General features: G+C 50.9%; 1 protein-coding gene and 1 long non-coding RNA gene across 9 annotated transcripts in view; one reads left to right on the forward strand and one right to left on the reverse strand.

Moving 5' to 3' along the window:
* Positions 1-2455: 2455 nt before the first annotated feature.
* LOC138424220 (uncharacterized) lies at positions 2456-20246 on the forward strand. Of its 4 annotated transcripts, none has more exons than XR_011250691.1 (15): positions 2456-2631; positions 4025-4186; positions 4308-4489; positions 4595-4748; positions 5607-5731; positions 5930-6044; positions 7075-7211; positions 7375-7466; positions 7723-7832; positions 8208-8432; positions 8842-9001; positions 9206-9366; positions 12340-12400; positions 16121-16265; positions 19033-20246. It is a non-coding gene; the product is annotated as an uncharacterized lncRNA (long non-coding RNA). The 4 variants fall into 4 exon arrangements; XR_011250692.1 differs by lacking the exon at positions 19033-20246 and adding an exon at positions 16306-16992 and having other exon boundaries at positions 16121-16198; XR_011250694.1 differs by lacking the exons at positions 12340-12400; positions 19033-20246 and adding an exon at positions 16306-16992 and having other exon boundaries at positions 16121-16198.
* The window catches only part of ANO10 (anoctamin 10), a 214666-nt gene continuing 191403 nt past the window's right edge, over positions 3714-26976 (reverse strand). For 3 of the 5 annotated variants that reach the window (XM_069560749.1, XM_069560750.1, XM_069560751.1), the window contains exon 13: positions 3714-4048. In XM_069560749.1, the coding sequence (XP_069416850.1) occupies positions 3980-4048 (69 nt within the window). In that variant the 3' untranslated portion in view covers positions 3714-3979. Of the gene's footprint in view, positions 4049-4819; positions 5082-26976 lie in introns of those variants that run through there. The other 2 variants (XM_069560753.1, XM_069560754.1) reach the window with 1 other exon arrangement.

Raw genomic sequence — 26976 nt, forward strand, 5'->3', positions numbered from 1 at the left:
TAGACGCTGGAGGAGACCTGGTCTCACAACACGTCCTGGGGGTTCAGCGGCTAAGGCTCCCCTGGGCCCCGCCATCTGGGAGCAGACGGCTGAGGAGTGGGCCTGGGCCCAGGAGCCTGTGGTGCTGAGAACGCAGCGCCTTGTTTTGGAGTTGTGTTCTGGGGTTGGAGGGGCAGCGGCCACTGTCATTGGCTCGTCAGCCCCCCTTAGGGTGGAAGCCCTTGTTTTCCATGTTTATAGCCAGACAGCTATGTAAAGGGCGGCGTGGAGCTGTCTGCACTGTGCTTTTCCTGGTACTGAGCGAATGCCCGTCTTCACACCCTGGGCTGGCCATGCAGGCCTGTGCCTGTGCTGGGGGCGGGGGTGTCGTGCTCCCCCTGGAGCGTCCGCAGACCTGGACTTGGCTGGCTGTGCCTTCCCCGCGTCCTCCCACAGGAGGTGATGGGTAGTGGCAGGAGCCTTGTCTTCCTGTCCCCGACGGAGTTCACCAGCACACAGGAAGGTCTGGAGACGAGGCCACATGTGGTCCACGTGATCTGTGCTGCAGCTCAAGGAAAAACACCACCGTCCCTCTTCCTGGTCAGTTGGTGGCTAAGGTTCACAGACCCCTGAGCAAGGAGCCCAGCACCCCCTCCCTCCTGCAGGATGCAGCTCCGCCTCTGACCCGCCCAGATAGCCAGGGGCTCCTGAGGGGTCGTGGGCAGTGTGGGTCATCCAGTGGCGGAAAGCGAACGGAAAGTCTCTTTGGTCGGAGAATCCCAGGCCAAACTGCTGAAACCCCGTTCCTCAGGCCTGGGTGGTGGCACCAAGCATCGCTCTGATCAGAGGTGGGTTCTCTTGGGGGGTCTGCAGCTAAAAGCGGAGGCCCAGCTGCCGATGCCGGCCACACTAACCCCCAAGTGCCGGCCCTGGCTGGGGCTCCTCACTTGCTAGGCCTCCTGACTTGACTCTTAGAAAGCTGGGATGAGCAGCGGGCCCACCCTCCCCCAGTACCTACTCCTGCACATTGGAGTAGGCAATGAGCAGCTCACCGTTGCTGTCCTTGGGAGGCTGTGAGTTAAACCAGCTCAGGAGGCGTCTGGAGCCCAGGGTTCCTGTTCTCGTTGCTCGTTTCCTGCCGGAAGTGGGGCTGGAGCTTGGGGTCAGGACTGAGGAGAGAGCTGGGCTGTGCACCGTCCTGGCCACGGCTGCTGAGGTCGGGGAGGTCACTGAGGTCCCTGTGCCCCAGCTTCATCTATAAACACAGACGGGAGGAGGAAACTGGAGCTCTGGGGGCATACCGGGGATGGCAGGGGCTCCAGGCTGCCAGCTTCAGGGTAGGGCTCGGTGTGCCTAACTGCCGCTGGTTTCGAGTCTAACACCAGAGGATAAAGGTTTGTTCTCAGATCTCCGTTCTGTTTTGGAGCTGCTGGAGGGGCGTGAGTGGCTGTGGCCACCAGGAGGAGGGACCGGGCCACTGCCGGCCCCCCACCCCACCCAGGCCTGACCGTGGAGAGCATGGGGGCGCCCAGGGGGGGAATGTTGGCCCAGCCCCCACCCAGCGGCCCCAGCGGATGTCAGTGGCACAGAACTGAGTGTGCTGCTGGTGGCGTGAGAGGACAGCTGGGCTGAGCAGTGAATCCGGCCAGGGCCCACAGGCAGTGTGTCTCAGTGAGTCTATATCTCACGCCCGAGGGAGGTGGGGCGTAGGGTGGCAGTCGGGAGAGGCTGCGGTGGGCTCTGCCTGGTCTCCCAGGGGCCTCTGTGCGGCTGCGCACGCCTCATTTGGCTGGGACCCTCCCAGCAGGGCGTGGACGGCGTCATCTCCATGTCCGGGCTCCTCCCCAGGGACCTGCCCACGCAGAGCCATCTGGTGACCTGGCTGGGGTCTGGAGACCCCAGGTCACCACCACGTGGACAGGGCCTCGCACGCCCTCTGAGAGCCAAGGGGGCTGCGCACACGGGGGCTCTGCTTCCTGTCCACCTGGTCCCTGCTTGGTATGGACCCACTGTTGTGTCTCCTCCTGGCACCGTCTCTTTCTGCGCCTTTTCTTCCGTGGCTTGGGCTCCAACTCGGGGGGTCTTCCCTGTTTCAGGCGGGCGATGCCTCAGCTCCTGTCAGCCCTGTGGGAAGACGCGGGCTAGGAGAAGCGGGAGGAGGCTCTCACCAGTGGGTGCTGGGGAGGACTGGGGCGCATCGGCGACAACCTGTGGGTCACCACGGGGGCCGGAAGCAGCAGAGCCGGGTGGGGGGAGCACGAGGACCCCGGCGCTAGCGGGGCGGGGGGCTGGATCCGAGGCTGGGGTGGGCCCCCACTGGGAGAGGACGGGAGGAGACAGTGGCCTCGGGGGCTGAGGGTTCATCCGCTTCACACACATGAGCCCAGTGTGCTGCGGGACAGCGTCACCGGGTCTGTCTCAGGTCAGTTACGGTGACAAGACCATAACTTGTGAGGGACACCGTGGTTTGTTCCAGCCCTGCTCCCGGGCACCTGCCAGGAGCCAGACGCTGCCCTCTCTGGGCACAGGACAGACGAGTTCCGGGGGCCTGGCGGGCCCACTCGGGTCCGCTTCCTGCCAGCCCCCGTGGACACCACCTGAGCGGCTCCCACATCCGTCCTCTCCGCAGCCCAGGAACGCACCCCAGTGGAGGTACGTCCTGTGCTTCCAGGCTGACCCCTGGGTCCCCTGCTCCCCGAGCAGAACTGCCTTAGTGCTGGCTGAGTGATGGGGTTCTGCCAGGTCAGGCTGAGGAAGGGCAGGGTGGGCTTCTGGGAAGGACAGTCAGGCGCGCAGGGAACCTGGGTCTGCGCTGATGCGGGGTGGGGAGGGGATCTGCCAGGAGCAGCTAGGAGCCCACGGGCAGGAGATGAGCCCATGGGGTCCATGCCCAGAACCCACTGGCCCCCAACTGTGCTTGTGTGACTGTCCCCAAAGCCTACTCTGGGGGAGACGGAGTCGGGTCCAAGGACCCACCTGAACTTCCTCCTTTCCCAGGAAACATGGGCGCCTCGCCTGGGACTGGAGCCCACTACAATGGAAGCTGTCAGTCCCTGGTGTTCTGAGCCGGGAGCATGTTCTAGAAAGTATCCACCAGGGAGTACTTGTGCCGTGGAGGGGGCTGAGACCAGGGTGGGCAGGGCAAGGCTGACCACAGGTGTCCACACTGGTAAAGGTGGGCTGGCAGAACCCCCAGAACAGCCACACATGGCAGACAGGAGTCAGGCTTCTGAAAACCTGTGTGAAGCGGGTCTGCTGTGGGCACCCTGCCTTGATGAGAAGGAGGGGATCGAGGGGCTGGGCCCACAACAAGGGAGACTGGTTGAGACCGCCCACCCTCCCTGTCTTCCCCGACCGACCGGCTGCAGCGCCTGCAGCTTCCCACAGAAAGGTCCTGCTGGCCGTGACGCCCGGCTCTGCGGGCCCCGTGGGGCAGGGCGGGCTGGGCCCTGGGCTGGTTTGAGCAGCCATTGGTGGGAAAGGAGGCCAGGCCGGGTGTCCCAGGCAGGCTGGGGGCCGCTACGCCTGTGAGAAGCCCGCAGCCCCTCAGGCACGGCCAGGGGACCCCCGCCCCCACGCAGGTGTGTCCCGAGCACCCGGGGGCTTCCGCAGGCTCTAGGAAGGGCCCGGCCTCCAGGCAGTCCCGGCCCTTGGCTCCCCTCAGGGCCCCCCATTCCACGACCGGGCCTAGAGCAGAGGGGCTGTTCTGTCTACACACACGGAAGGAGGCGTCAGACGTGCACGTGGCCTTTAATAGCTCGGTGGGCACTGTTTCTGTCGATGAAGGGTTTGTGAACTTATTGCAGGACAGAGCCAGGAATGTGGAAACGCCCGTCACTCAGCGGGGGCTCAGCTGATGCCACCCCCGTCAGCCAGCCGTCACCGTGAGGGTAGCGTGGGGAGCTGGTGGTCAGTCCACATGCGAGGCTCCGGAGCGAGGTCAGGCAGCCGGAGTGGGCGTGGAGCTCAGGCAGGAGCCTGGAAGCGGGTCGGCCCGCCCTCAGGGCACCGTCTCCTTCCCGCCTTCCCTGCATTCCTCTTTCAGGTTCTCCGCGGTGAGCTTCATCTGCTGTTGAGAGAACACAGGACGCGCTGAGCCACGCGAGCCTGGGTGGAGGCACCTCAGGGGCACCCCCGACATGCTCTGGAAGACGCCTGGCGCTGCTCCTTGAGGTCCGGGGATGCGCACTTGGAACCGAGGAGCCAGGTCCACTGATGGGGCCCGAGGCTGCCCACGGGTCCGGAGCCTGTTTCTGACCCAGAGGAGAGGGAAGCGGTGGGTGTGGGTGGAAGGTGCTGAGTGCGCCCAGCTTGGTCGGGGTTTACAGACGCTGAAGTGAGAAGCAGCTGGCACCTCTTCCTCCCTGGACCTCCAGTAGAAGGCGGGAAACCACAGGGCTGGGTGCTGGGGCCTGATCTGGGGCCAAGTCCTTGCTCTGCCCCTGCACACCAAGTGACCTCGGAAGTGTGACCGCTGAGCCTCCTGTCACACCCGCTCTGTGGGTGAGAGGTACACACCCTGCAGGCTGATGCTGGGGTTACCGCCCCTGAAGTCCCTGGCCCAGAGCAGAGGCCCCAGAAGAGCGGACGTCTCACCACCCATCTGTCCCAACAGCCACATCCAGGAGCATCGGGGACATCCTGTGAAGGCTCAGAGGAAGGGGCCCGCGCCCAGGACCATGGCCTGTGAGGAGGGAGCACTCCAGCTCCAGTCCTGGGGCCCCACCCGGCCACGGGGCCTGACACCTCTGCCATGGGCGCTGGAACACGTGAGTACAGCTCTGCACTGTTGACTGAATCAATTACGCCTTTGGAATTTGACTTCACGCAAACACACAGATTTTTGATAACAGCTATTTACTGATGGAGCAAACACAACTCTGAGCACAAACACGGCTGGGGCCGGGTCCCTGGCTGCCCTCCTGGGAGCCCCAAGTGCCACACGGCTGGACAGGACACACACTCCCTCTGCTTTTGGGGAGGAGACCCCTCTGCAGACTGTAAGTCAGAGTCTGTGCCTCCTGCTCCGCTCTGAAGGCGCTCTAGATCTCCAGTAACTCAGGAGGCCCCCTTCACTCCAGACAGTCTTCATCTCTCTCGCCCTGGGTTTAGGAGACATTTTCAAACGTCTTTTCATGAGAGAGAAAAAGGGGTTGGGGGACAGAATTTGACAAGTAGCCATCAGAAATTGAAATCTAAACTGATGAGGATAAAATGTTCCCTAGTTTCTCACAGAATCATACAGCCAGGAGTCCTCCTCCACATGGAAAGGAAAATCATAATGAGGGTTTTTTTTTTTTTAAGTCTTTATTGAGTTTGTTACAATATTGCTTCTGTTTCTATGTTGTGGGTTTTTGGCCAAAAGGCATGTGACCTTAGGTCCCTGACCAGGGATCAAACCTGCATGCCCTGCACTAGAAGGCGAAGTCTTAACCACTGGACCGCCAGGGAAATATCCACAATGGGTTTTGATCAAACGAATTTTGATTTAAAGGTGCCTCTGAGGTTCAGACAGCCCTGAGGTGCAGACAGCCCCCCTCCATCTGTGTGTGTGGCTGTAGATAGGCCCTCTCCCGTGAACGACCCTGCTCCAAGTGACCTAATTCTGGGGATGCCTCTTTTTTCAGGTCCAAGGCCTGGGAAGAGACTCTGAACCCACCAGGCTGGATGACTCCCACCTGCAGTGCCGGCCCTGCTGAGGGCAGCTCCTAAGGGCAAGGGTCTGCACTGGACTGCGTGGCTGGAATCAAAGGTAGGGACCTCAGCCAGGACTCTCCATCCCCTTGGCCTCTGGGTTGGGCCAACCCTCCCCTGATCCCCCCTTCCCACCCTGGGTCCCACAGGGCTCCATCTGTCTCATGGAGCTTTGTGATCCCCAAAGGGCATATTGCCCACAGTGGGTGAGGAGCTGGGGCTCAGCCTGTCTCCCCCTTGTCTTCCACACCCCCAGCTGGCTATGCTGAGCAGAGAGCAGGACCAGACCTTAAGACCCTAAAGAAAAACCTAAGAGGGAACAAACTGCCACAGCCCGCCTGCCTGAGGTGAAGAGTGAAACCGTATGTGAGGTCAGTGAGCGACACACCAACTTTTCCTGCACAATCGGGGCGGGTCTCCACGGCTGCTACCTGAGAGACGGGGTTGGAGGCCATCTGGCCCTGGGTCACCCAGTTGCTTTCCACTGCTCACAGGTCTGCATTCCCTCACAGTGTGTGGTCCTGGAACTCGTAATGAAACTGCCCACATCCTCCTCGCCTTCCAGCAAAATGGGAGGCTTTAGCAGAACTAACTCTAGAAGCATGAAAGTTCTGATCTGAAGGAACCTTGGTGATTATCTGGTGCTATGGTCCCTGGACCTTGTTAAATGCAGACTCTTGGTCCCTCCCTGAGATGATAAAATGCCATCATGCTGGTTTGTAGAGGGAGCCAGGACTCTCTTGAACTTTTACCAGGCCCTCCAAGTTCCTCCACAGACAAACCTAGGCCTGGCAGTCTGATTTGTGGTCTGCCATCTTTTACCAGAAAGCAAACTGGATCACTGGGCAGGTCCAGACCACAATCCGTGCTGAGGGTGCTGGGGTGGACCCCAGGCTGCCTCCCACAGCTCAGCTCTTTGGTTGAGGGCGCTTCAGCTGCCCTGCTGAAGAGGGTGGGGTGGGAAGGAGCAACGTTATTCCCTTAAAAAAAAGCTGGCTTCTTTGAGGACTTTAGCATCAAAACCTTTAAAAATATAAGCAGGATAATAATGCTGATTTCTTTCCCATTAAGAAGCATCAGAATGAAGAGCAAATGAAATTTTCCTCAACTCATGAGTCATTAAAACACTCATGTTCCAAATTATTCTTTAAAAAGCACAGACTGATTTTTGGCATCATTATTAGCAATGATTATACAGGCAGACCCTTTACTGTGCTTCGCAGGTATTTTTTTTCAAACTGAAGGTTTGTGGGCAGTCCTGTGTTGAATGAACAATTCTATCGGTGGCATTTCTTGAACAGCATTATTTTTTAAGGTTATGTACATTGTTTTTTTTAAAACATAATGCAATTACACACTTAATAGACTATACTACAGTATAAACATTACTTTTATATACAGGAGAAAGAGAAAAATTCACAACTTGCTTTAACTGCAGTGGTCTGGAACCAAACCCACAGTATCTCGGAGGTCTGCCTCTTAACAGGAACCAACTCGCTAAGTGTGTTGGCCAAACGTGCACCTTAACCTGAGACAAGGTGAGTGACAGGATCCCTTTTCCCTGCGAAGTAGAGAAGCGCTGTCTGAGACCTGCCCTGCTCCGTCCGCACCTCCAGACACGGCCTTCCCCTCCCAGACTCGTGGCTGCTCCCTCACTGAGCCCGCAGTCACTCTTGGGACCCTTCTCTTCACCTGACTCAGGAAGTCAGCTGACGACACCCTACCGGTTTCCAGCTTGGTGGCAGCTGCTGTTACCCCTTCCCCCAGAAGGACCCTGCGCATTCCTCTCCCCGGTATGCTGCAGGCTGTCTCCGGGGCCGAGCACCTCCCCTGCCCCCTCCATTCTGATTTAATGGAAGGCTCCCTGGGTGATTTTCCTGGGCAGCTGGGGTGGAGAAGCACTGCCTGGAAGGAAGCCACTCGGCAGTTAAGGTGGGGGGTGGCGCGGGCAGGAGGAGCAGGACTGGGGCCTCCGTTGCCCACAGCTCTGCCTGCGCTTGCTGTCCAGCCTGACAAGCACGCACCTGTCTCCTCTGCCCGTGTCACTAGCTTGAGATCATGTAGTTCAGAGTCAAGGCAGACTAAGCAAGGGTCTGCCATTCCTTGAAAAAAGGAAAGGAGAGAGCAGGCCTTCTGACGTGCACCACTTTTTCACAAAGGTAAGCTTTGTCTGAGACCTAGAGAGAATTCCCTCCAACGAGCAGCACCTCCCCGTGCCCCGCCGCCAGCTCTCTCCCAGTCTTCCCTGCGCAGCCCCAAACTTGGGACATCATCACAGATGGCTCCCTGCCCCTCCCCGTCAGGTCCTGTGGCCTCCGCCTGCCAAGCACACCGCCTCCTCCCACCTTAGGACTGTTGCCCCTCCTGCCCTGAAACCACCTCCCAGAATCCCCACCCGTCTCCAAAGGCAGCCTGAGCTGTGTTTAGAGCAGGGGACCAGAAACATGCCACTCGAGGGGCTTCCCAAAGACTCAGGGCTAAGGCTCAAGTCCCCCTTTTCTCTCTCACCCTGCAACCTTGGCTTTGCCCCTCAGCCTGGCTCCTCCCGGAGGACGTGTCTCCTGTAACTCCTAGCCTGTACTCGGGCTGTTGGGCTCTCCGTTCTCTGTGGAATGTCCAGCTCTCCTCTCCTGACTCCCCGGGCCCTCCAGCAGCTGCACCCCCAGTTGCTGCTCCGGAACTACCTGTGGGGGAGCCCCCAGCACACTTCCAGCAGCAGCCCGAGAGAGGACAGTGCAGCCTCCGGGAGAGCAGCATGGGTGAGTGAGATACACCCGTCTTCCTGAAGTTAGCATCATTTTCTGAACCCAGCCACACGTCCGGTACCAGTGAGCACACGCTGTGATACGGGCTGCACGTCGAGTGCCAGGGCTTCCGAGTCCAGATGGTGACCTGGCCAGTGCAGACCTGGGTCCAGCCCCTCAGGCCTTCAGGGCTGGCTCTGGCGAAGGGAAGGGGGCTTTGCAGGTAGAGCTGGGGGAAGAGGAGGATGGAAAGACACCTGAAAGCAGCTGGGTCCCTGCTGGAAACCAAGACGGTCCAAACCCAGCTCCCCCACCCTGTGAGGTGTGGTGGCCACAAGTTCAGTAACTGCACGAGCTGACCCTGGGGAACAGAAGTGTCAGTTTGACTTAAAGAAAACTAATGTCTACTTAAATCTTTTGGAAGGAGGTGATTGAAGTGGTGAAGTAGAAGAACGCAGAGTCCACTCCACCCACAAATACATCAAAACTACACTTAAACTGGAACAGTTTTCACAGAACACCAGCTGAGAGCAGCTGGGTATCTCAAATACCCGGCACTGAAAGAAAGATCCCCACTTAACCTGGTAAGACTAAAGGCAAAAACTGGGGCAGGGAGAATCCAGGTGGGGCCTGTGCCCCAAGGGAGGGAGCTGCGAAAGAGGAACCTCCTGTGCCAGGACAGAGGGAGGCTGCAGGGGCCTGGACTTTGCCCACGAGGAGAGTGCACTGGCCGCCAGCAGAGAGAGAGGAGCAGAAACTGACAGCAGCCACATCCCCATGCTTCCCAGCCCAAGACATGCGCCTGCTGTTACGTGCCTGGTACTGAAACTCGGGCTTTGGCGGACACACCCGAGGAGGGGACTTGCTTTGGTGGTGTGGTCCAGAGCACAAGTGTGCGCATGCCAAAGGCAGGTGGAGCTGATGCGCAACCTCTTGCAGTGGAGACGAGGTCAGTTTTGTGGCTGTGCATCGTGGGTGGCGGGCAGTGTCTCAGAGTTGCCTATCCCAGCAGGAGCGCTGCAGTCCCACCTCCCTCTCACTGCAGCTTAGATCCGGGTCTGGGGGCTTCTACTCCTACAACTGGGGAGCAACCCCTAACCCCCAACGGGGCAGTGACCAGCACTGAGCAAAGAGGAGGCCCTGATCATCACGGCACCGCCCCCACCCAAGGGGACAGTGGCCAGCACAGCCTGAGCCAAACACATGGCTGGTGTCCACAGCAAATATAGCCTTTGCACCAGAAATACTACAGTGACATAGTTCTACAGAGGGGTGTGCCCACATAAAAACAGTCTTTCAGGACTATAGTACATCATGGTTTCTCCTAAATTTATAGAGAAAAAGAAATACATGTAAATAGAGGAACCACTCCTGCCTAAGAGAATCCCCTGAAAGAGCAAACAGGCCCTTCCAGTCTGGCAGGCCCCAAGTTCCAAAGGGAGGTGTAAAAACGCTGAAGTGATTAAGAAGGCCATCAGTAGAAATGCAGATCCCTGTAACAAGGAACTGGAAACCATAAGGAAGAGCCAGTCAAAATCAGACAACTCAATTGCCAAGGTGAAAAACCATTAAGTGACCTGTAACAGAAATCACCCAATCAAAACAGCAGACAGAAAGAAGAAAAAAATGAAACATATTAGGTATATAAGATAATACTAAAGCATGCCAACCTATGCATTATAGGGATTTCAGGAGGAGGAGAAAGGGAAAAGTAGATCAAAAATGTATTTGAAGAAATTACGGCTCAAAAGAGTGAAGAAGGAAAAATGTATTCATAGGTGAAAGAAATAGAACCCCAAACAGGATGAATCCACACGGACCCACACCAAGACGTGTCATAATTAAGATGCCAAAAGTTAAACAGGATTCTAAAGGCAGCAAGAGAAAAAGTCAGTTACAAGGGAACCCCCCTAAGGCTACCAGCTGATTTCTCTGCAGAAGTGCTGAGTGTGTCTTACCACTCTCTGGCCTACAAAGTCCCCAAAGGGAAAAATCTGCAACCTAGGACACTATTCAGAAGGATTATCATTTAGAATAGAAGGAGATGGAAAGAATTTCTCAGATAAGCAAAAACTGAAAGGAGGTCTCTAGATAGAATAAAGCAAGAACCTATAGGAAAGGGAAAGTCACATTAGGAAAGGCAGATACATAAAAGGATTGAAGATCAATACTATACGCCAGCACATAATCATTTTCACACACAAAAAAATATCAACTACGAGATGTAATTTTGTGATTTTCTGTGATTCTGATGAGTCACAAAATGAGGAGGGGAGTAGGAAAACGTACATCTTTTAGAATGTAGAGCAAAGAGTGTGCATGACTGTCAGTCAAGCAGATATAATAATTACTGTTATAATAATAAACGAGTTAATAAATTTGAAAACCAGGGTAACCACAAATCAACTCTCAAAAATCATTAAGAAATCAAGCATAATACAAAAGAAAATTATCAAGCCACAAAAGGAAGAAAAGAACAAAGAAGAAATTTAAAATGTCAGTAAATACAGACCTATCAGTAAATACTCATATATCAGTGGGCTAAATGCTTTGATCAAAAGACACGGAGTGACGGACTGAATAATAAAACGAGAACCTACAGCATGCTGCCTCCAGGAGACCCACTTTAGAACGAAAGACACATGGGTTAAAAGTGAGGCTGTCTTCTTCGGAGAAATGGCTATTTAGGCCCATTTTTTTCATTGGGTTGTTTGGTTTTTTTGATATGAGTTGCATGAGCTGTTTGTGTGTTCTGAATATTAATCCTTGTTGGTTGCTTCATTTGCAAATATTTCTCCAAAGAACACATACAGATGACCAATAGACACATGAAAAGATGCTCACCATCACTAATTGTTAGAGAAATATCACCTGACACCAGTCAGAATGGCCATCATAAAAAAAAAAATCTACAAACAAGAAATGCTGGAGAGGATATGGAGAAAAGGAAACCCTCCTACAGTTTGTACCAATTTACATTCCTACTACCACTACGTAGAACAGTATGGAAGTTCCTCAAACTAAAAATAGAACTACCATGTGACCCAGAAGTCCTACCCCCCGGGCATATACCTGGAAAAAACCATAATTCAAAAAGATAGATACACCCCAATGTTCACTGCAGCACTTCTTAAAATAGCCAGGACATGGAAGCAACCTAACTGCCATCTACAGGGGTGGATAAAGATATGGTACGTATGCACAAGAGGGTATTACTCAGCCTTAAAAGGAACAAAACAGTGCCATTTGCAGAGATGGAGATATGCCTGGAGACCGTCATACCGAATGAGCAAGTCAGAAATAGAAAAGTTGTATAATATGGATTCTATGTGGAATCCAGAAAAACTGTACAGATGAACCTATCTGCGAAGCAGAAACGGACAGATGCAGAGAACAAACTTACAGATTCTAAGGGGATGGAGTGGCATGAACTGTGAGATTGGCATGGACTTATACACTCTACTGTGTATAAAGTAGATAACTAATGAGAACCTACTGTATACCACAGGAAACTGTATTCAGTAATATCCTGTGATAAACCATAATGGAAAGGAACATGAAAAAGAATATAGATACAACTGAATCACTCTGCTGTACACCAGGAACTAACATTGTAAATTAACTACACTTCAGTAACATTAAGAACAAAACAAAACATGGTTACCAAAGGGTAAGGTGGGTGAGATGGATAAATTCGGAGTATGGGATTAATAGATACACATCACTATATATAAAAAAAGACAACAAGAATTTACTGTATGGGACAGGGAACTACATTCAATATCTTGCAATAACCTATAATGGAAAAGAATCTGTGGCTATACCCTTGAAACTAACACAATATTGTAAATCAGCTGTAGTGTAATAGAATTTTTAAAAAGTCATATTTTGAGCCTGTGTTCTCTGCATATTTGAATTTCAGAGCAAAATTCCCAGGAGCTAAAGCCATTTCAAATAGAAACCTCACAGATAACATCTTCCAGGTGAGAGCGGGGGCTCACAGAAGCCCGAGGCCTGGTTCTCAGCTGTCCTGGGTGTGCGCGGCGCTGGTGCTGCTGCAGCCAGGAACCCAAGCTGCACGTGTTAGCAGCCACAGGCGATCAGAGCTGCTCATCACTCTAGACCTGCCAGGGCCGCGGGCCCTGGGGTTCCACAGGTGGCGGCAAGGCACTGGTTGCGAAGATGGTGAAGTGCCACCAGGGAGAGTCTGCTCCACCTCCCTGGGTTTGGGAAACGTTAGGAACGAAAAGCCCTCATCAGAGCTGCTCTCTGCTGGGCTCCTTTCCCACTCCACCAATATTTTCTTCAAGTTAAGTGATTCTTGGTTAAGTGACCACTTACCCAAAATCCGTATGAAATCACTAAGGGAGAAGTCTTAACAGACGCCTCCGTGGGTGCCCGGGCCTCCAGGTAGGGCAAACACACTCCGTATAGACTGTTTCCTGCAGGCAGTGGGGCTCAGGCAGCGTCCAAGTCCTCGTGCTTCACACATGCTCCTCTGTGCCAGCTGCATGGGCGTCTCGGCTACTGACATCCCCGCTCCTCCCCGTTTCCTGCATTTCTAACTGTGCTTCTATGTCAAAACCTCTTTTTTCCTCCTGCTTTGCTGACGTAACTTTTAATGTCTATTACATTCTGTCACCCACTTGTAACTTAATTAACAGTGACCGCTGGCCACTTGATGTGAACAGCCGACTTAGTGGAAAAGACCCCGATACTGGGAAAAGATTAAGGGCAAAAGGAAGAGGGGAGCAGAGGATGAGCTGGCTGGATGGCATCACTGACTCAATGGACATGAATCTGAGCGAACTCCGGGAGATGGTGAAGGGCAGGGCAGCCTGGTGTGCTGCAGTCCACGGGGCGGCAGAGTCAGACCGAGGGACTGAACAACAAGCAACACTTAGGTTACACAGCAGGTGCTGATATTTTCCCCAAATTAAGTGATCCTGAACACTTATCCAAAAATCCACGCGAAATCACTGAGTGAGAAATCTTAACAGACACCTCTGTGGGCGCCTGGGCCTCAGTGTAGGGCGAACACACTCTGTATACATTGTTTTCCGCGGGCAGTGGGGCTCAGGCTTACTTACATTCCATATAAGGTACATACACTATTTGTTCCTCGTAACTGCCCTTATGAGAGGCACACTGTTATCAACATTTTAAACATGAGACACAGGGAAGTTAAAATCCTGCCCGAGGTTGCACAGTTCAGAGGGGGTCTGCAGCCAGTCCTGGCTCCAGGGCCCGCACTGTGGGCCTGAACTGCCCGGCTCCTGCTTGATAACATGCCAGCTCTGGGCTGCTTTTGGACCACCTAGAACATCACCCCACTATCCACAGGGTTCGCCCATGCTGTTTTGAGATTCTGACTCCAACGAATCACACTTCCATCCTGTGAAGGTTTGCCTGTATTTTGGAAATGCTAGGTGAGGCTGAAATTTTGTCCTGTCCCACCTGGCCCAGATTTTTTTCTGCTTTGGCTAAATCTCTCTAAACCAAGGAGTCCAGCTCTAGAACACACCATGGTTACCCTACCCTGACCTTTAAGCACAAATTGAATCAAGATTTTTAAAAGTTGCTTAAAATTCTGGAAAGTTTGAGTTAATAAAAAGCACAGAAATCCATTTGAGTATGTTTCAAAGAATGGCTTCTAAAGGGCACAAGAACAAGAAAGTGTGGAAAATGTGGTGGGGAAGTTAGTTGGCAAAGCACAAGCACTTGAGTCGCTAAAACTTGGAAAAGAAAACTAGTGACAGGCAAACTGCTTGAGGGGGCATCCCCAACGGAGGGGGCATCCCCAGCGGAGGGGGCATCCCCAGCGGAGGGAAACGTAAAGAACGGCAAACCTAACGCTGGCAGCAAAGTGCCACTCAGCACCTGCAGCAGGGAGTCAAACTGTTCAGGAATCATCCGGGCACAGGAAAGGCTAAGATAAGCCATGTCTCCTTTGCTGGATAATGAGAAAAGCAATAACAGATGCTTAAAAGGCCGCCGAGTCAAATGGATGTCATGTGGACACGCCCAGACATGAGAGTGGAGAATAAGAGCTCTGGGCTCTGGCAGGCCTCGAAGACATGCACAAGGGGGACAGCAGAGCAGTGGGGCGAGGCCAGCTGAGGCCCTGGCCACTCAGGCCCGGAGCAGTGGGCCCCACCGTGTGGGCTAAGGTCAGAATGCAGATGGCGTCTCTAAGAGAGGAGGGTATCGAAACAAAAAGAACCAGTGTCCATGAGATCAAAAACAAGCCATGACTAATCATGAAGAAATAATATATATAAAAACCATGATGAATACTTCTGGAACATCGCATCATGTAATGTGCATCGTGGCCGTATCAGAGGCAAGGGACATCACAGGGATGGCCCCAAATGGCAGGACAGAAAAGTCAAAGGTGACGCCAATTCTGTGTAAGAAAGGGAAAAGAGCATTTTGTATTTTGGCAAGTAATGATGTAAAACTAGTACAGTGCCTCCCAAATCAGAGGACTAATGACCAAGTTTCTTGTAAAAAATGGAGTTCCTTTTTTAAAGGCAACACTCACTGTAGTAACTAGATCTCTGGGTGTGATGTCATCCTGCAAACTGACGTGCAGGAGGAAATCATTCAGGCTCTGCTACAACACGATCCTGGGCTGTTTATCAGGAGAGAGAGGTCGCCAGTCTGATCTGTCACCATCAGCCCACAGCACCAACACTTCCACAATGCTGCCAGGACACTGACCCAGTTGTCCGGGCCATCCAGGTGACCCAGAGCATCTGGTCTGCAGGAGGCACTTCCTGGACAAGAGGTGCACAGGAAGTAGCTGCCTCTTGCTCTGGACACAGGCCTGGGAGGAAGGGTATGCCCTTCCAGTCTGGAAGCCTGATGGCAGACGATGGGCAGGGGCCTCTCCTCCTGTAGCACGAGTTTGTTGAGGTCAGGAACCCCCTGTGGAGTTCACAGGTCACTCAGGTTCCTGGGGACACGAGACCCAAGGAGTCTGGAACCAGTCAAGGCCGTGGCATGATCTCTCAGTCCTCATCTTTAATGGGCAGTAACACCCCCAGCTCAGGGTTCAGGCCGGGGGGCAAGGCATGGATGGGGGAGGACACAGGGGTAACAGCACCCGCCCACAAGGGGCCGCACCAAAGAAGCCTCCCTGTCCACCGGCTCCTTCCATGAGTCCCGAGTCTCATGAGATGCGACTCGGGGATGGGTCTTCACTGTGGCAGGAAGGAAAAACCCAGAGCTCAGAAAACAAAAGGCTGAAGTAAACAGTCCACTAAACAACACGTAGGAGACCGTCCACTGCCCACACCAGGGCTTCAACCAAGAATTTAAAAAACTTTAAGCATTCTTCCTAAATATCAAGGGGGAGTTGCGCTCCATCTAAGGAGACAAGGCTGGTCACCACCAGGAGAGAATGAGGGGCTGCCTCTGTGCCCGTGGCAGCCGCACCCCTTTCTGGCCCCATCCCCGCTGCAGACGCTCCTCCCCCGTCACAGGTGTGACTTCAGGCCACAAGGCGCCAGAGCACCCGTCACCCATGGCAGCGCCCCTGACACTGCTGGGCTTCTCCCATCTACATGGGGTGTGGCCCTTTGATCAACACAACATCTATATCCTCCATTCATGTCAAGGTAATATCTAAAAGTCAACATGATGACTAGAACCGAGGCCGTAATCACTGTTGACTCTGATTTTATTGCCTCCACCCCCAGGGCTAGGAATGGCCAGCTGGTGCCTGTTGATGAGCGGTGCTGCCGGCACCGACGCCCCTTCTGAAGCGCCTGGTCAAGGTGGGGCCAGAAATGGCTGATGCTTGATCTCTTTCTGCAAGAAAAACAACCCCTATTAGGCAGACACGTGAGTGTTCATTCTCTTGATTTCCTTTTTTTCAAAACAGCTACTTCCCACCTCCAAAGCTTGAGAACAAGGACAAGGCCCCATGTTGTCTCTACGTCTTCACTGCACTTGAATTCCCCGTCACCTGCATCCCTCCGGGGGCAGGGGGGTGGCAGGAGGTGCTGGAACTGACGGCACTGGCCCGGCCCGGCCCCCACTGCTCTGTCCTCTAGAGCTGCAGCGGCATACTGCCGTGACATCCATCCCAAGAACCCACAGCATCCAACCGCAGGGGACATGTCTGTGGCTTCCCACTTCCTCTTTCATACTGATGCCCAGAACTGACCTTTCTTAGAGGAGCCAGGTTAACAGTGTGTGTACACGGCAGAAACACCTGCCTCGGGACACAGGACAGCTTTATTCATGAAGAAGAAATGACTTCTCCGCAGACCTGTACTCTAGGTGTTTGAGAGCAAAGAACCCAAGACCCCAGTGTGATCACAGCATCCAGTCCATGTGGTCAGTGCTCTCGTTAGTGCGACCTTTGGAAAAAGAGATCACGGTCCCCTCTGAGGTTAATCCATCAGCCAGTACAATCCTGCTTATGCCTTGGACTTTGGTTCTGACAAAAGTTCTAACCAAAAATCACGTGGTCTGGAGTGGGTCAGAACTCAGCCTCCTTACTTTGTCATTTAGAAACATGAGCTGCTACATACAATACATGTTGAATTAAACATGTCTTCACCTATTCAGTTCTTCCTCTATCATCGTCACAGTTTTCTTGTGTGAAGCCAAGAAGAGCAGAGAGCATAAGAGAGAAGCTATTTGCTAACAGGGACTCCCCTGGTAGAAGTCATAAAATACAGATGATTTCTGCCTGTTACCCTGAATGACCTGCAAGTCATTTTGTTAAGACAGGATCAATGTTTTAGGAGCACTCGGCCAGGTTTGGGTGGAGTGATATCTGTTGTCTCCAGCAAAGCCCACGGCTGATTCACAGGTAAGTTATGTGGCTCTAGAAGAGGCAATCAAACCAGTGTTTCCATAAGCCGTTTTGGACAATCAGAAGAAACCAGCTTGTATCAAACAGTCATGCAGTTGTTCAGGTTGTGGGCATATATGTTTTTACCCTTTGAACCAAGCATTCCAGGTAAGTAAGTGGCAAGCCACGCAGATAAATGCTGTTATTCATATAGGCTTAATTAGATAGGCATGAAATGACTGGAAGGGAAGAGGATACCATCCATAATGACTAATAAAATAAGCTTGGGGTCAAGGCCTCAGCATTCCTGATTTCACAAAGGAACTGGTATCAGTAGGAAGGCTTCCCCTGGTGGCCTAGAAAGCTACTGATGCCCTGGGTACACGCTTGGCCACGTGTCCTGAGCTGGGAGGAAGTGATGGTGACCACAAGAGGAAAGCACGTGCTGAAAGGAAATGGAACAAAACCAACAGCAGGTGAGTCGGGGCCCAGTGGCCTCGACCCAAGGAGATGATAGCTCTTTTCAAACATGCTGCACACTCAAGCTCACCCCACGGCACCGGAGCCCCGCCCCCCTGGGACTGCTCCTCACCCTCCAGGAAGCCGAGTCCCACTGACCCACTGACAGTCTCCAACCCGGCTTGGCATGCTCTGTGCTGGGAAGAACTTGCAGCTCCTGGAAGAGGGTAGGAGACTCCTGGCCTTCTGGCCAGGCTGGCACACTGGACTGGCCCTTGAACCCGCCTCTCGGGTCTTCTCTCCGGGTCCTCTAGTCCCCTCCTCGCCCCCTTCTCCCCCACCCTCAACGCCAAGGACAGGGCAGCAGGCCGTGCTCGTTTCTCACCTCCCAGACTAGCACCTGGCAGCTGGTGGCCAGTCTCCAGGTCCCACCGCTTTACAGGAACCTGTGAATTCCTGCTGCTCTTCAAACACATGTGTTGCCCCTTCCACAAAGCCCCCTGGCTGCTAAAGGAAGGTGCCAGCCCACACCCTGTGCTCCTGCTTCGCCATGCCTGGGCACAGAGGCAGGCCCAGACGGCAGGCTCCCAGGGCAGGGTCCCCGCAAGGTGGGTGATCGAGGTGTCCCAATCTGTGGGTGAGCCCGAGGGGCAGATGGAGCAGACGCACAATTCTGTGCTGAGACCAACGGTTCCTGCCCTTCATGGTGACTACAAATGCCTCGCAGGGCACACTTTTCTTCCCGAGGCTTCAGCATCAGAATCCCTGTGCCTTCAAAGGGCCATTTCTACAGCTCGGGGAGAGCTGAAGCTCTGGCAAGGGGATGAACAGCTTGTGGACGACCTCCTTTAGCACAGAAGCAGAAGCCCACTTACAACCACAGAGATTTGACAGTCCCTTTGGAGCAAAGTGTGGTGGGTTCTCAGGCAGTGAGACCCAAACCTGGACAGCCAGTCATCATCAGTCTGTACCTGATGATCTTCCATAAAATGAGTTCTCACTTGCAGTGTTCATCTAGCAGGTTTGGGAATTTCTTTTTACAAACTCTAAAATTTGCTGTTATTTCAAACTGACAGAAAAAATCGCAAGCAGACTAAAGAGATCTTAAGTAAAATACCCTTACTTGGATTTACCAACTAGTTCCGCTTTGCACTCTGCTTTATCATTTAATTACCTTTTCCTTAATCATTTGAGAGTAAGTTGTAGACAAGACACCCCTTGCCCCTAAGCACATCCATATATATTTCCTAAAAACAAAGCCTTTTTCTTACATAGTACAGGAGAATGTTCCCTGATGATTTTGAAGGGTGAGGTGATGGTTATTTCCTATTTTATCAAACTTTCCAGATGTTATCAAGTTGACAGAATTCAGAAAGTATAAGAACAGCTGGGAGCCCCTAAAGCTTCACCGCAGGATGATGAGACAGCAGCTGGCTCTTCTGAGGAAAAGCAGACAGTGATGCCCACACACTTCCCTCACGTTCACGGCAGATGTGATTTTGATGAGCTGGGGTACAACAGGACCATGTCAACAAGCGTTCCACAGAGCCGGGATCAATGGCCAGCAGTCTGTGAGAGCCCTGTGACAGCCCCTGCCTGCGCAAACCCCTCCCTCGGAGTGTTGGCTGGACCCAGGACTCACCTGACCACAGAGCATAGCACCCCTCTGGAGTGAGGGGACGTCACTCCAGAGATGAGACCGCAGCGAGGCTGCGCTTCCATCCTGGGGGCCCCTCTCTCACTCGCTGGCTCTGATGGAAGCTGGCGGCCGGGTACGCACAGCCCCGTGGAGGGGCCCACACAGTGAGGGATGATGTCCTGGCCCTGAGGCTGGGAGCATGGGAGGGGACCCCCGCTCCGGTCAGCCGTGAGATGCCTGCAGGCCTCGCCGACTCCTGGATTACAGCCTTGAGGGGCACACTGGTGAGCCTGTGCAGACACACGGACACTGTGAGGGGGCCAGCTTCTGTTTTGGGGTCACTTGCTATCCAGCAATAGATGCAGGGGATGATCATGATGGAATATCACCAGATCTCATCTGAAGTAAAAATATGCTTGATTTCATGAAGCTCCGGTTGGTGGTAATCAAGGGTCTAGGGGTCCTGGCCACAGAGGAGGGAGGCGGTCACTTCGCTCTCTCCTCTTCTGACTACTCAGCCTCTCAAATGAATCCTTTTGAATGACTTTTAAGTTTATTTTTAAAATACAAAAATAGATAAAAACCTGCTGTATAACACAGGGAACTCTACTCAATACTCAGCAATGACCCATATGGGAAAAGCATCTAAAAAATAGAGTGGAAATAGAGTGGATATATATATATATATATGTATAACTGACTCACTTTGCTGTACACCTGAAACCAAGAGAACACTGCTGAACAACCACACTCCAATAAAATTTAAAAAAAAACATAGAATAAAAGGGCCAGTAGACGAGGTGGGATGATTTGCTTATTTTGGTAATAGGTATTGATGCATAAGTGCTAGTACTGGTTTGTTTTTTTCTCTGTATCTTGCTAAGTAATTAAAAAAATGTTGGCCTGATTAATCATAAAAAAATACATGTGTATAGTTTAAAAGACTCAGGCATTAAGGGAAAAATACTGTGAAAAAAATTCACCCCATCTTGTGCCCCAGTCCCTCACCTTAGAGATAATTTCTTAATAATTACCACTTTCATGATCATTCTTTCAAAAGTTCTCCCCCACACCAGAAAAAAAAAAAGTCAGCATATGTTACTATTGAAATATCTATCTCCTTGTTTTTAATACAAAGTGCAGCATAAAATACCCTATTTTGCATTTTGCAAAATAAATCTTGGGATGGCCTGATAACAGGAGTTGCAGAAAGTTCTTATTCTTTTGACTGTCTGCAAGAACTCTAGTGTATGGACAGGACAATTCACTTAACCAGTCTCCCCAAACCAGGATATTTAGGTTACAGCTGTGTGGGTGTCCTTATGAACATATGTGCACAGTGTTGGTCGCGCAGTCGTGTCCGACTCTGCGGCCTCATGGCCTGTAGCCTGCCAGGCTCCTCTGTCCATGGGATTCTCCAGGCAAGAATACCGGAGTGGGTTGCCTAGCCCTCCTCCAATATGCATATATCTGGGACATAAATCCCTAGAAGTCTTCTCAGGCTACTAAACACCCTAGTTTCTCTCATTAAACAAAGCTCTCCCCTTCACCTCATATCCAAATGCTGACACTGTAGGTAGTGCCCCCCTTCCTGCCACCCTTAGTCACGTGTCTATCCTGATTGTTTTCTCTCACTTCCCAACCACTCCAAGTAGCTCCCAGTTCTGTGAACTCACTGCAGCAGTCCCACTGAGGTCACCCTTGCGTGCCATACCACTCAATCCAGGGGCACGCCCTGACCTTCATCTAGTGTTTTCACAGCCGCATCTGACATGGTGCAACTACCCTCTTCCTAACACTTCTGCCCTTGACTCTGAGACATGACAGCTCACCTGGCCTCCTGGCCTCCCACATCTCAATCCGGTCTTCTTCTGGCCTGCCTTCAAGAGCTGGCATTCTCAAAACTCAATTCTAGGCCCTCTCTTCATTCTAGATCAGCGCTGTCCAACAGAACTCTCACTGAGGATAGCAATGTTTTATTAAGCACTCCATGTGGTCAATGCAACTGAGGACCTGAGTTTTTTAAATCTGATTTAATATGAACCAATTTAAATGTCAGTAGCCACTGTTTATGAAATTAAAAGACATTTGCTCCTTGGAAGAAAAGCTATGACAAGCCTAGACAGCATATTAAAAAGGAGACATTACTTTGCTGACAAATATCCATCTAGTCAAAGCTATGGTTTTCCCAGTAGTCATGTATGGATGTTGAGAACTGGACCATAAAGAAGGCTGAGCACTGAGGAATTGATTTCAAACTGAGGTGTTGGAGAAGATTCTTGAGAATCCCTTGGACTGCAAGGTGACCAAACCAGTCAATTCTAAGGGAAATCAACCCTGAATACTCATTGGAAGAACTGATGTTGAAGCTGAAGCTCCAATACTTTGGCCAAAGACCCTGATGCTGGGAAAGATCGAGGGCAGGAGGAGAAGGGGATGACAGAGGATGAGATGGTTGGAGGGCATCACTGACTCAATGGACATGAGCTTGAGCAAGCTCTGGGAGTTGGTGAAGGACAGGGAAGCCTGGCATGCTGCAGTCCATGAGGCTGCAAGAGTCCGACATGACTGAGCAACTGAACAAGCCACTGGTGGCTAGAGGCTACCATGGACAGCGCAGTTTGACATGCTCTCCCTAAGAGAGATCACGCACACCATGGCCTCAGCTATTGGCTCCGGGCAGAGCACACACACAGAGCTCTATCTCCAGCCTGGATTTTCCCCTAAACTCATGTAACACACATAACCAAAGTCCACTTGAGGGCTTCCTTTGGATGGTACTAAACTGACAGATTAAATTCAAGATCCTCTTCTGCAGCTAGGTTAGCTTCCCAATTAGGGAAATGCATGGATAAAGGAGTCTGGTTGACTCCATCCCCTAGTCATTCCTCAGCTTGGTCTACCTCTCCACATCTTGACTCCCTTCCCATGAACCCACCATGGAAACTGGTGGAACATGCTCTTTACTGGACCACTGGTAGCCTCTCTGGCTCCACCTCCCAGTCTGCCCTCTATGATGTACATAATGTAACTAAGAAGATGCTCAGGCCCCTGCAGTGGCTTCCTGTCCTTTGGGGATAAGTGGGGAGTCCACTGTGCAAGGTTCAATGCTGCCAACCACTGGCCAGCTCTCGGTGGCCCTCCGCCCCTCCCTGCAGCCACCCTGGGCTTCTGTCTTCTGCAGTTACCCTGAGGGGAAGATACCATTTCTTGCTGATCCTTTTCCTTGTTTTCGACACCACCTTCTCTAACTCTGGGATGCAAACAAACAAAACCCCTCTGTTAGTCACACCATGAAGATTCCCGAAGAGCCTGCTCCTGAGTCCATGTCCCTTCCATACCAATGCACAACCGGAAGGGACTGTGCTGGTTGGCCCTTCACCCGCCCTCTTGCCAGTTGGGCAGCAAAGTCTGCTTAGACATGCCCAGTCAGAGGGAGGGCACCCCTCATAAAGCAGAGCCTTCCTCCCCCTCCCAGGGCTAGCTCACGCTGATAGTTAGAAAGGTCTCCTTTATAACTTTCCACATCTGCCCCATCACCCCTTCCGGCCTGATCCCAGGTCCCCCTGTTGGAGTCATAACAGAAACAACAAAAGTGAGAGCGGCTGCCACTACCACGCGCCTGCACCGCCAGCCTCACGACCTCTCCACGAGCTGGTACTATCACTGCCGCTAGTTGCGAACACAAGAATCTAAAATGCAGAGCGACCAGCGATCCTTCCCCAGGATCAGAGCATTCTGATGGCTCCTGAACTCCTCCATGTCTTTCCTGCAGTGCCTGGAATTTAACGACACTCTGGTCCTTGCCACGCCAAGTGTGGTCCAAGGAGCAGCAGCAGCAGCTTCACCTAGAAGCCTGTCCGGACACAGAATCTGGGGGCTTATTCCCAGACCAGCTGGATCAGAATCTGCATTTTAACAAGATTTAGAGCTGGAGAGCACTAGTCTTGGTGTGCCCAGGACACACTGGAATGTACACTTACTAATTCACTAGATCAATGACCAATCACAAACACCCACTATTTGTGCCTGGCACCATATAGGCGCCAGGATCCTCTCAGCCCTTCACAGCTGAGCTTGTGTCCAGCAGAGAGATGGGAGGCTAAGGGAGGGAGTAAGTGTCAGGCAGGAGTGTGGTGGGGGAAACAAGGTGTCAATGGGCCCGGGGGGCCATGTGTCAGGGAGGACTGAAGGAGCTTGCACCTGATCAAGTGTTACATGAAGGAAGGAACTGGCTGGGCTGTCACTGAGATGGGCTGTCTGAGCAACGGGAGGGTGACACCAAAGAATGAAGGTGGCAGAGAAATCCAGGGAAAGAGAGTGGGCAGGAGACAGGGATGGGCCCAGGAGGCCTTGAGGTCAAACCCCCTAGTCCTGGAAATTATTCTCTTCCTGCAGCCTCTGGTTATGTAATTTTCTCTGGCCACCTCACCTCTAGCTTATTTGAACTTGCAGCTAAGGAGACAGGCCTGCTTTTCCACATGTACTTGATCTGGTCAGATTTTTTTTCGGCCTGTACTTTTGTGATTGATTTTTTCTTTTAAAGCAAGACCTTCAGTTGATCCTGATTAACTTTTAACTTGTCCTTTTTGGCCATCATCACTGAAGCCTGCTATGATCTTTTTGATCGCCTTCATCCAGCACATCCCCCCAACTTTTCCCCCATCTTTCCTTTTTATCTTTGTTTCTTACAGCTCCCTTTGGCTCTGCATTTTCCTAATACTCAGAGCTTCTGGCAGACTTTAATCTATCAGAGGAAACTACAGGCCAATATCCCTGATGAACACACACACAAATATCCTCAATAAAACACTAGCAAACTGAACTCAACAATACATTAAAAGGATCATACACTGTGATCAAGTGGGCTTTATTCTAGGGATTCTTAAACATATACAAGTCAGTCAATGTGATACAACATATTAACAAACTGAGAATAAAAACCATATGGTCCTCTCTATAGACAGAGAAAAAGCTTTTAACAAAATGCAACACCCATTTATGATAAAAACTCTACAGAAAGTAGGCATAGAGGGGACCTATCTCAACATAAAAAGGTCATCTATGACAAATCCACAGCTAACGTCATTCTTAACAGTGAAAAGCTGAAAGCCTTTCCTCTAAGATCAGGAACAAGACAAAAATGTCTATTTTGCCATTTTTATTCAACATAGTTTTGGAAGACCTAGCCTTGGCAATCAAAGAAGAGAGAAACAAGAGGAATCCAAATTGGAAAGCAAGTAAAGCTGTTAGCATCTGCAGATGACATGGTACTAAACAGAGAGAATTCCAAAGATGCTGCCAGAAAACTACTGGAGCATCACTGAATCCAGTAAAGTTGCAGGATACAGAGTTAATACACAAATTTCTTGCATTTCTATACACTAACAACACAAGCTCAGAAAGAGAAATTAAGGAAACAATCCCATTTACCATCACATCAAAAATAACAAAATATCTAGGAATAAACCTATCTAAGGAGGCAATAGACCCATAGTCTGAAAACTGTTTAAGACACTGATGAAAAAAATCGCAGATGATACAAACAGATGGAAAGATACACCACGTTCTTAGACTGGAATAATCAGTATTCTCAAAATGACTATTTTACCCAAGGCAATCTACAGATTCAGTGTAATCCCTATCAAATTACCAATGGCATTTTTCACAGAACTAGAACAAAAAATTGTACAATTTGTATGGAAACAACAACAACCCCTCAGTAGCCAAAACAATCTTGAGAAAAAAAAATGAAGCTGGAGGAATCAGGCTCCCTGACTTCAGACTACACTACAAAAACTACAGTCATTAAAACAGTATGATACTGGAGCAAAAACAGAAATATGTGTCACTGAAACAGGACAGAAAGCTCAGAAATAAACACACGGACCTATGATCAATTAATTTATGACAAAGAAGGCAAGAATATACAATGGAGAGTAAGGGGTGCTGGAAAAACTGGACAACTACATGTAAAAGAATGAAATGAGAACATTCTCAAACACCGTTCACAGAAATAAACTCAAAATGGATTAAAGACCCAAATATAAGGCCACATTCTACAAAATTCTTATAGAAGAATATCATCAGAACACTCTTTGACATAAATTGCAGCAATAGATTTTTGGATCCATCTTCTACAGTAATATAAACAAAAACAAAAATAAACAAATGGAACCTAATTAAACTTAAGTTTTTGCACAGCAAAGGAAATCATGAACAAAATGACAACCCACAGAATGGAAGAAAATATTTGCAAATGATGTGACCAAGGGATTAATCTCCAAAATATACAAACAGCTCATGCAGCTCAATATCAAAAACACAAACCACCCAATCAAAAAATGGGCCAAAGGTCTAAATAGACATTTTTCCAAAAAAGACATAGGGATGTCCAGAAAGCACATGAAAAGAAGCTCAGCATCACTAATCATTACAGAAATGAAAATCAAAACTACAATGAGGTATCACTTCACACCAGTCAGACTGGTAATCATCAGAAAGTCTACAAACAATAAATGCTGGAGAGGGTGTAGAGAAGAGGGAACCATCCTGCACTGCTGGGGGGAATGCAAACTGGTAACAGCCACGGTGGAAAACAGTATAGAGGTCCCTTAACAGATGACCGAAAACAGAGCTGCCACATGATCTGGCAGTCCCACTCCTGGGCCTATATCCAGAGAAAACTATAACTGGAAAAAATCCACGCACCCCCGTTTTCACTGCAGCACTATTTACAACAGCCAGTACATGGACGCAATCTAGATGCTCGTTAACCGAGCAGTGGAGAAAGAAGACATGGACACACACACACAGGATGGAATATTACTCAGCCGTAAGAAAGAATGGAATAATGCCGTTTGCAACAACTGAGACGGCTCCAAATGATGATCATACAAAGTGAGGTAAGTCAAAGACAAATATCACATGATATCACTCACATGTGAAATCTAAAAAAAAACGATACAAATGAACTTACGAAACAGGTAAGTCTGTGAAGATAAGTAAACATAAGCAAGTCTGTTATTCATCTCACAGACTTATTTAACTAACAGATAAGACTCACAGGACACATGTACACCCATGCCTGATTCATGTCAATTTATGGCAAAAACCACAATATTGTAAAGTAATTAGCCTCCAATTAAAAAAAAAAAGACTCACAGACTTCAAAAACAAACTTATGGGAGTTCCCTGGTGGCCCAGTGGTTAAGAATCCGCCTGCCAATGTAGGGGACACAGGTTTGACCCCTGGTCCAGAACCAAGAACCCACATACCTCAGGGCAACTAAACCTGTGCACCGAAACTGCTGAGCCCATGCACTCCAAATACTGTAGCCTGCACGCCCTAGAGTCCACACTCTGCAACAAGAGAAGCCATCACGAGAAGCCCGCACTAGCGAGCAGCCCCTGCTCGCTGCAATAGAGAAAAGCCTGCGTGCAGCAACAAAGACCAGTGCAGCCAAAAACAAATGAACGAATTTATGGTCACCAAAGGGGAAACGTGGGAGAGGGTGATAAATTAGGAGTTTAAGATAAACAAGCACACTACTTTACATAATCAATAAGGTCCTACTGTATAGCATAGGCAACTCTGTTCACTATTCTGTAAAAACCTGTATGGGAAAAGAATCTGGAAAAGAATGGATATA

The sequence above is a fragment of the Ovis canadensis genome, chromosome 19 (genome assembly GCF_042477335.2).
Source record: "Ovis canadensis isolate MfBH-ARS-UI-01 breed Bighorn chromosome 19, ARS-UI_OviCan_v2, whole genome shotgun sequence".
NCBI classification, from domain to species: domain Eukaryota; kingdom Metazoa; phylum Chordata; class Mammalia; order Artiodactyla; family Bovidae; genus Ovis; species Ovis canadensis.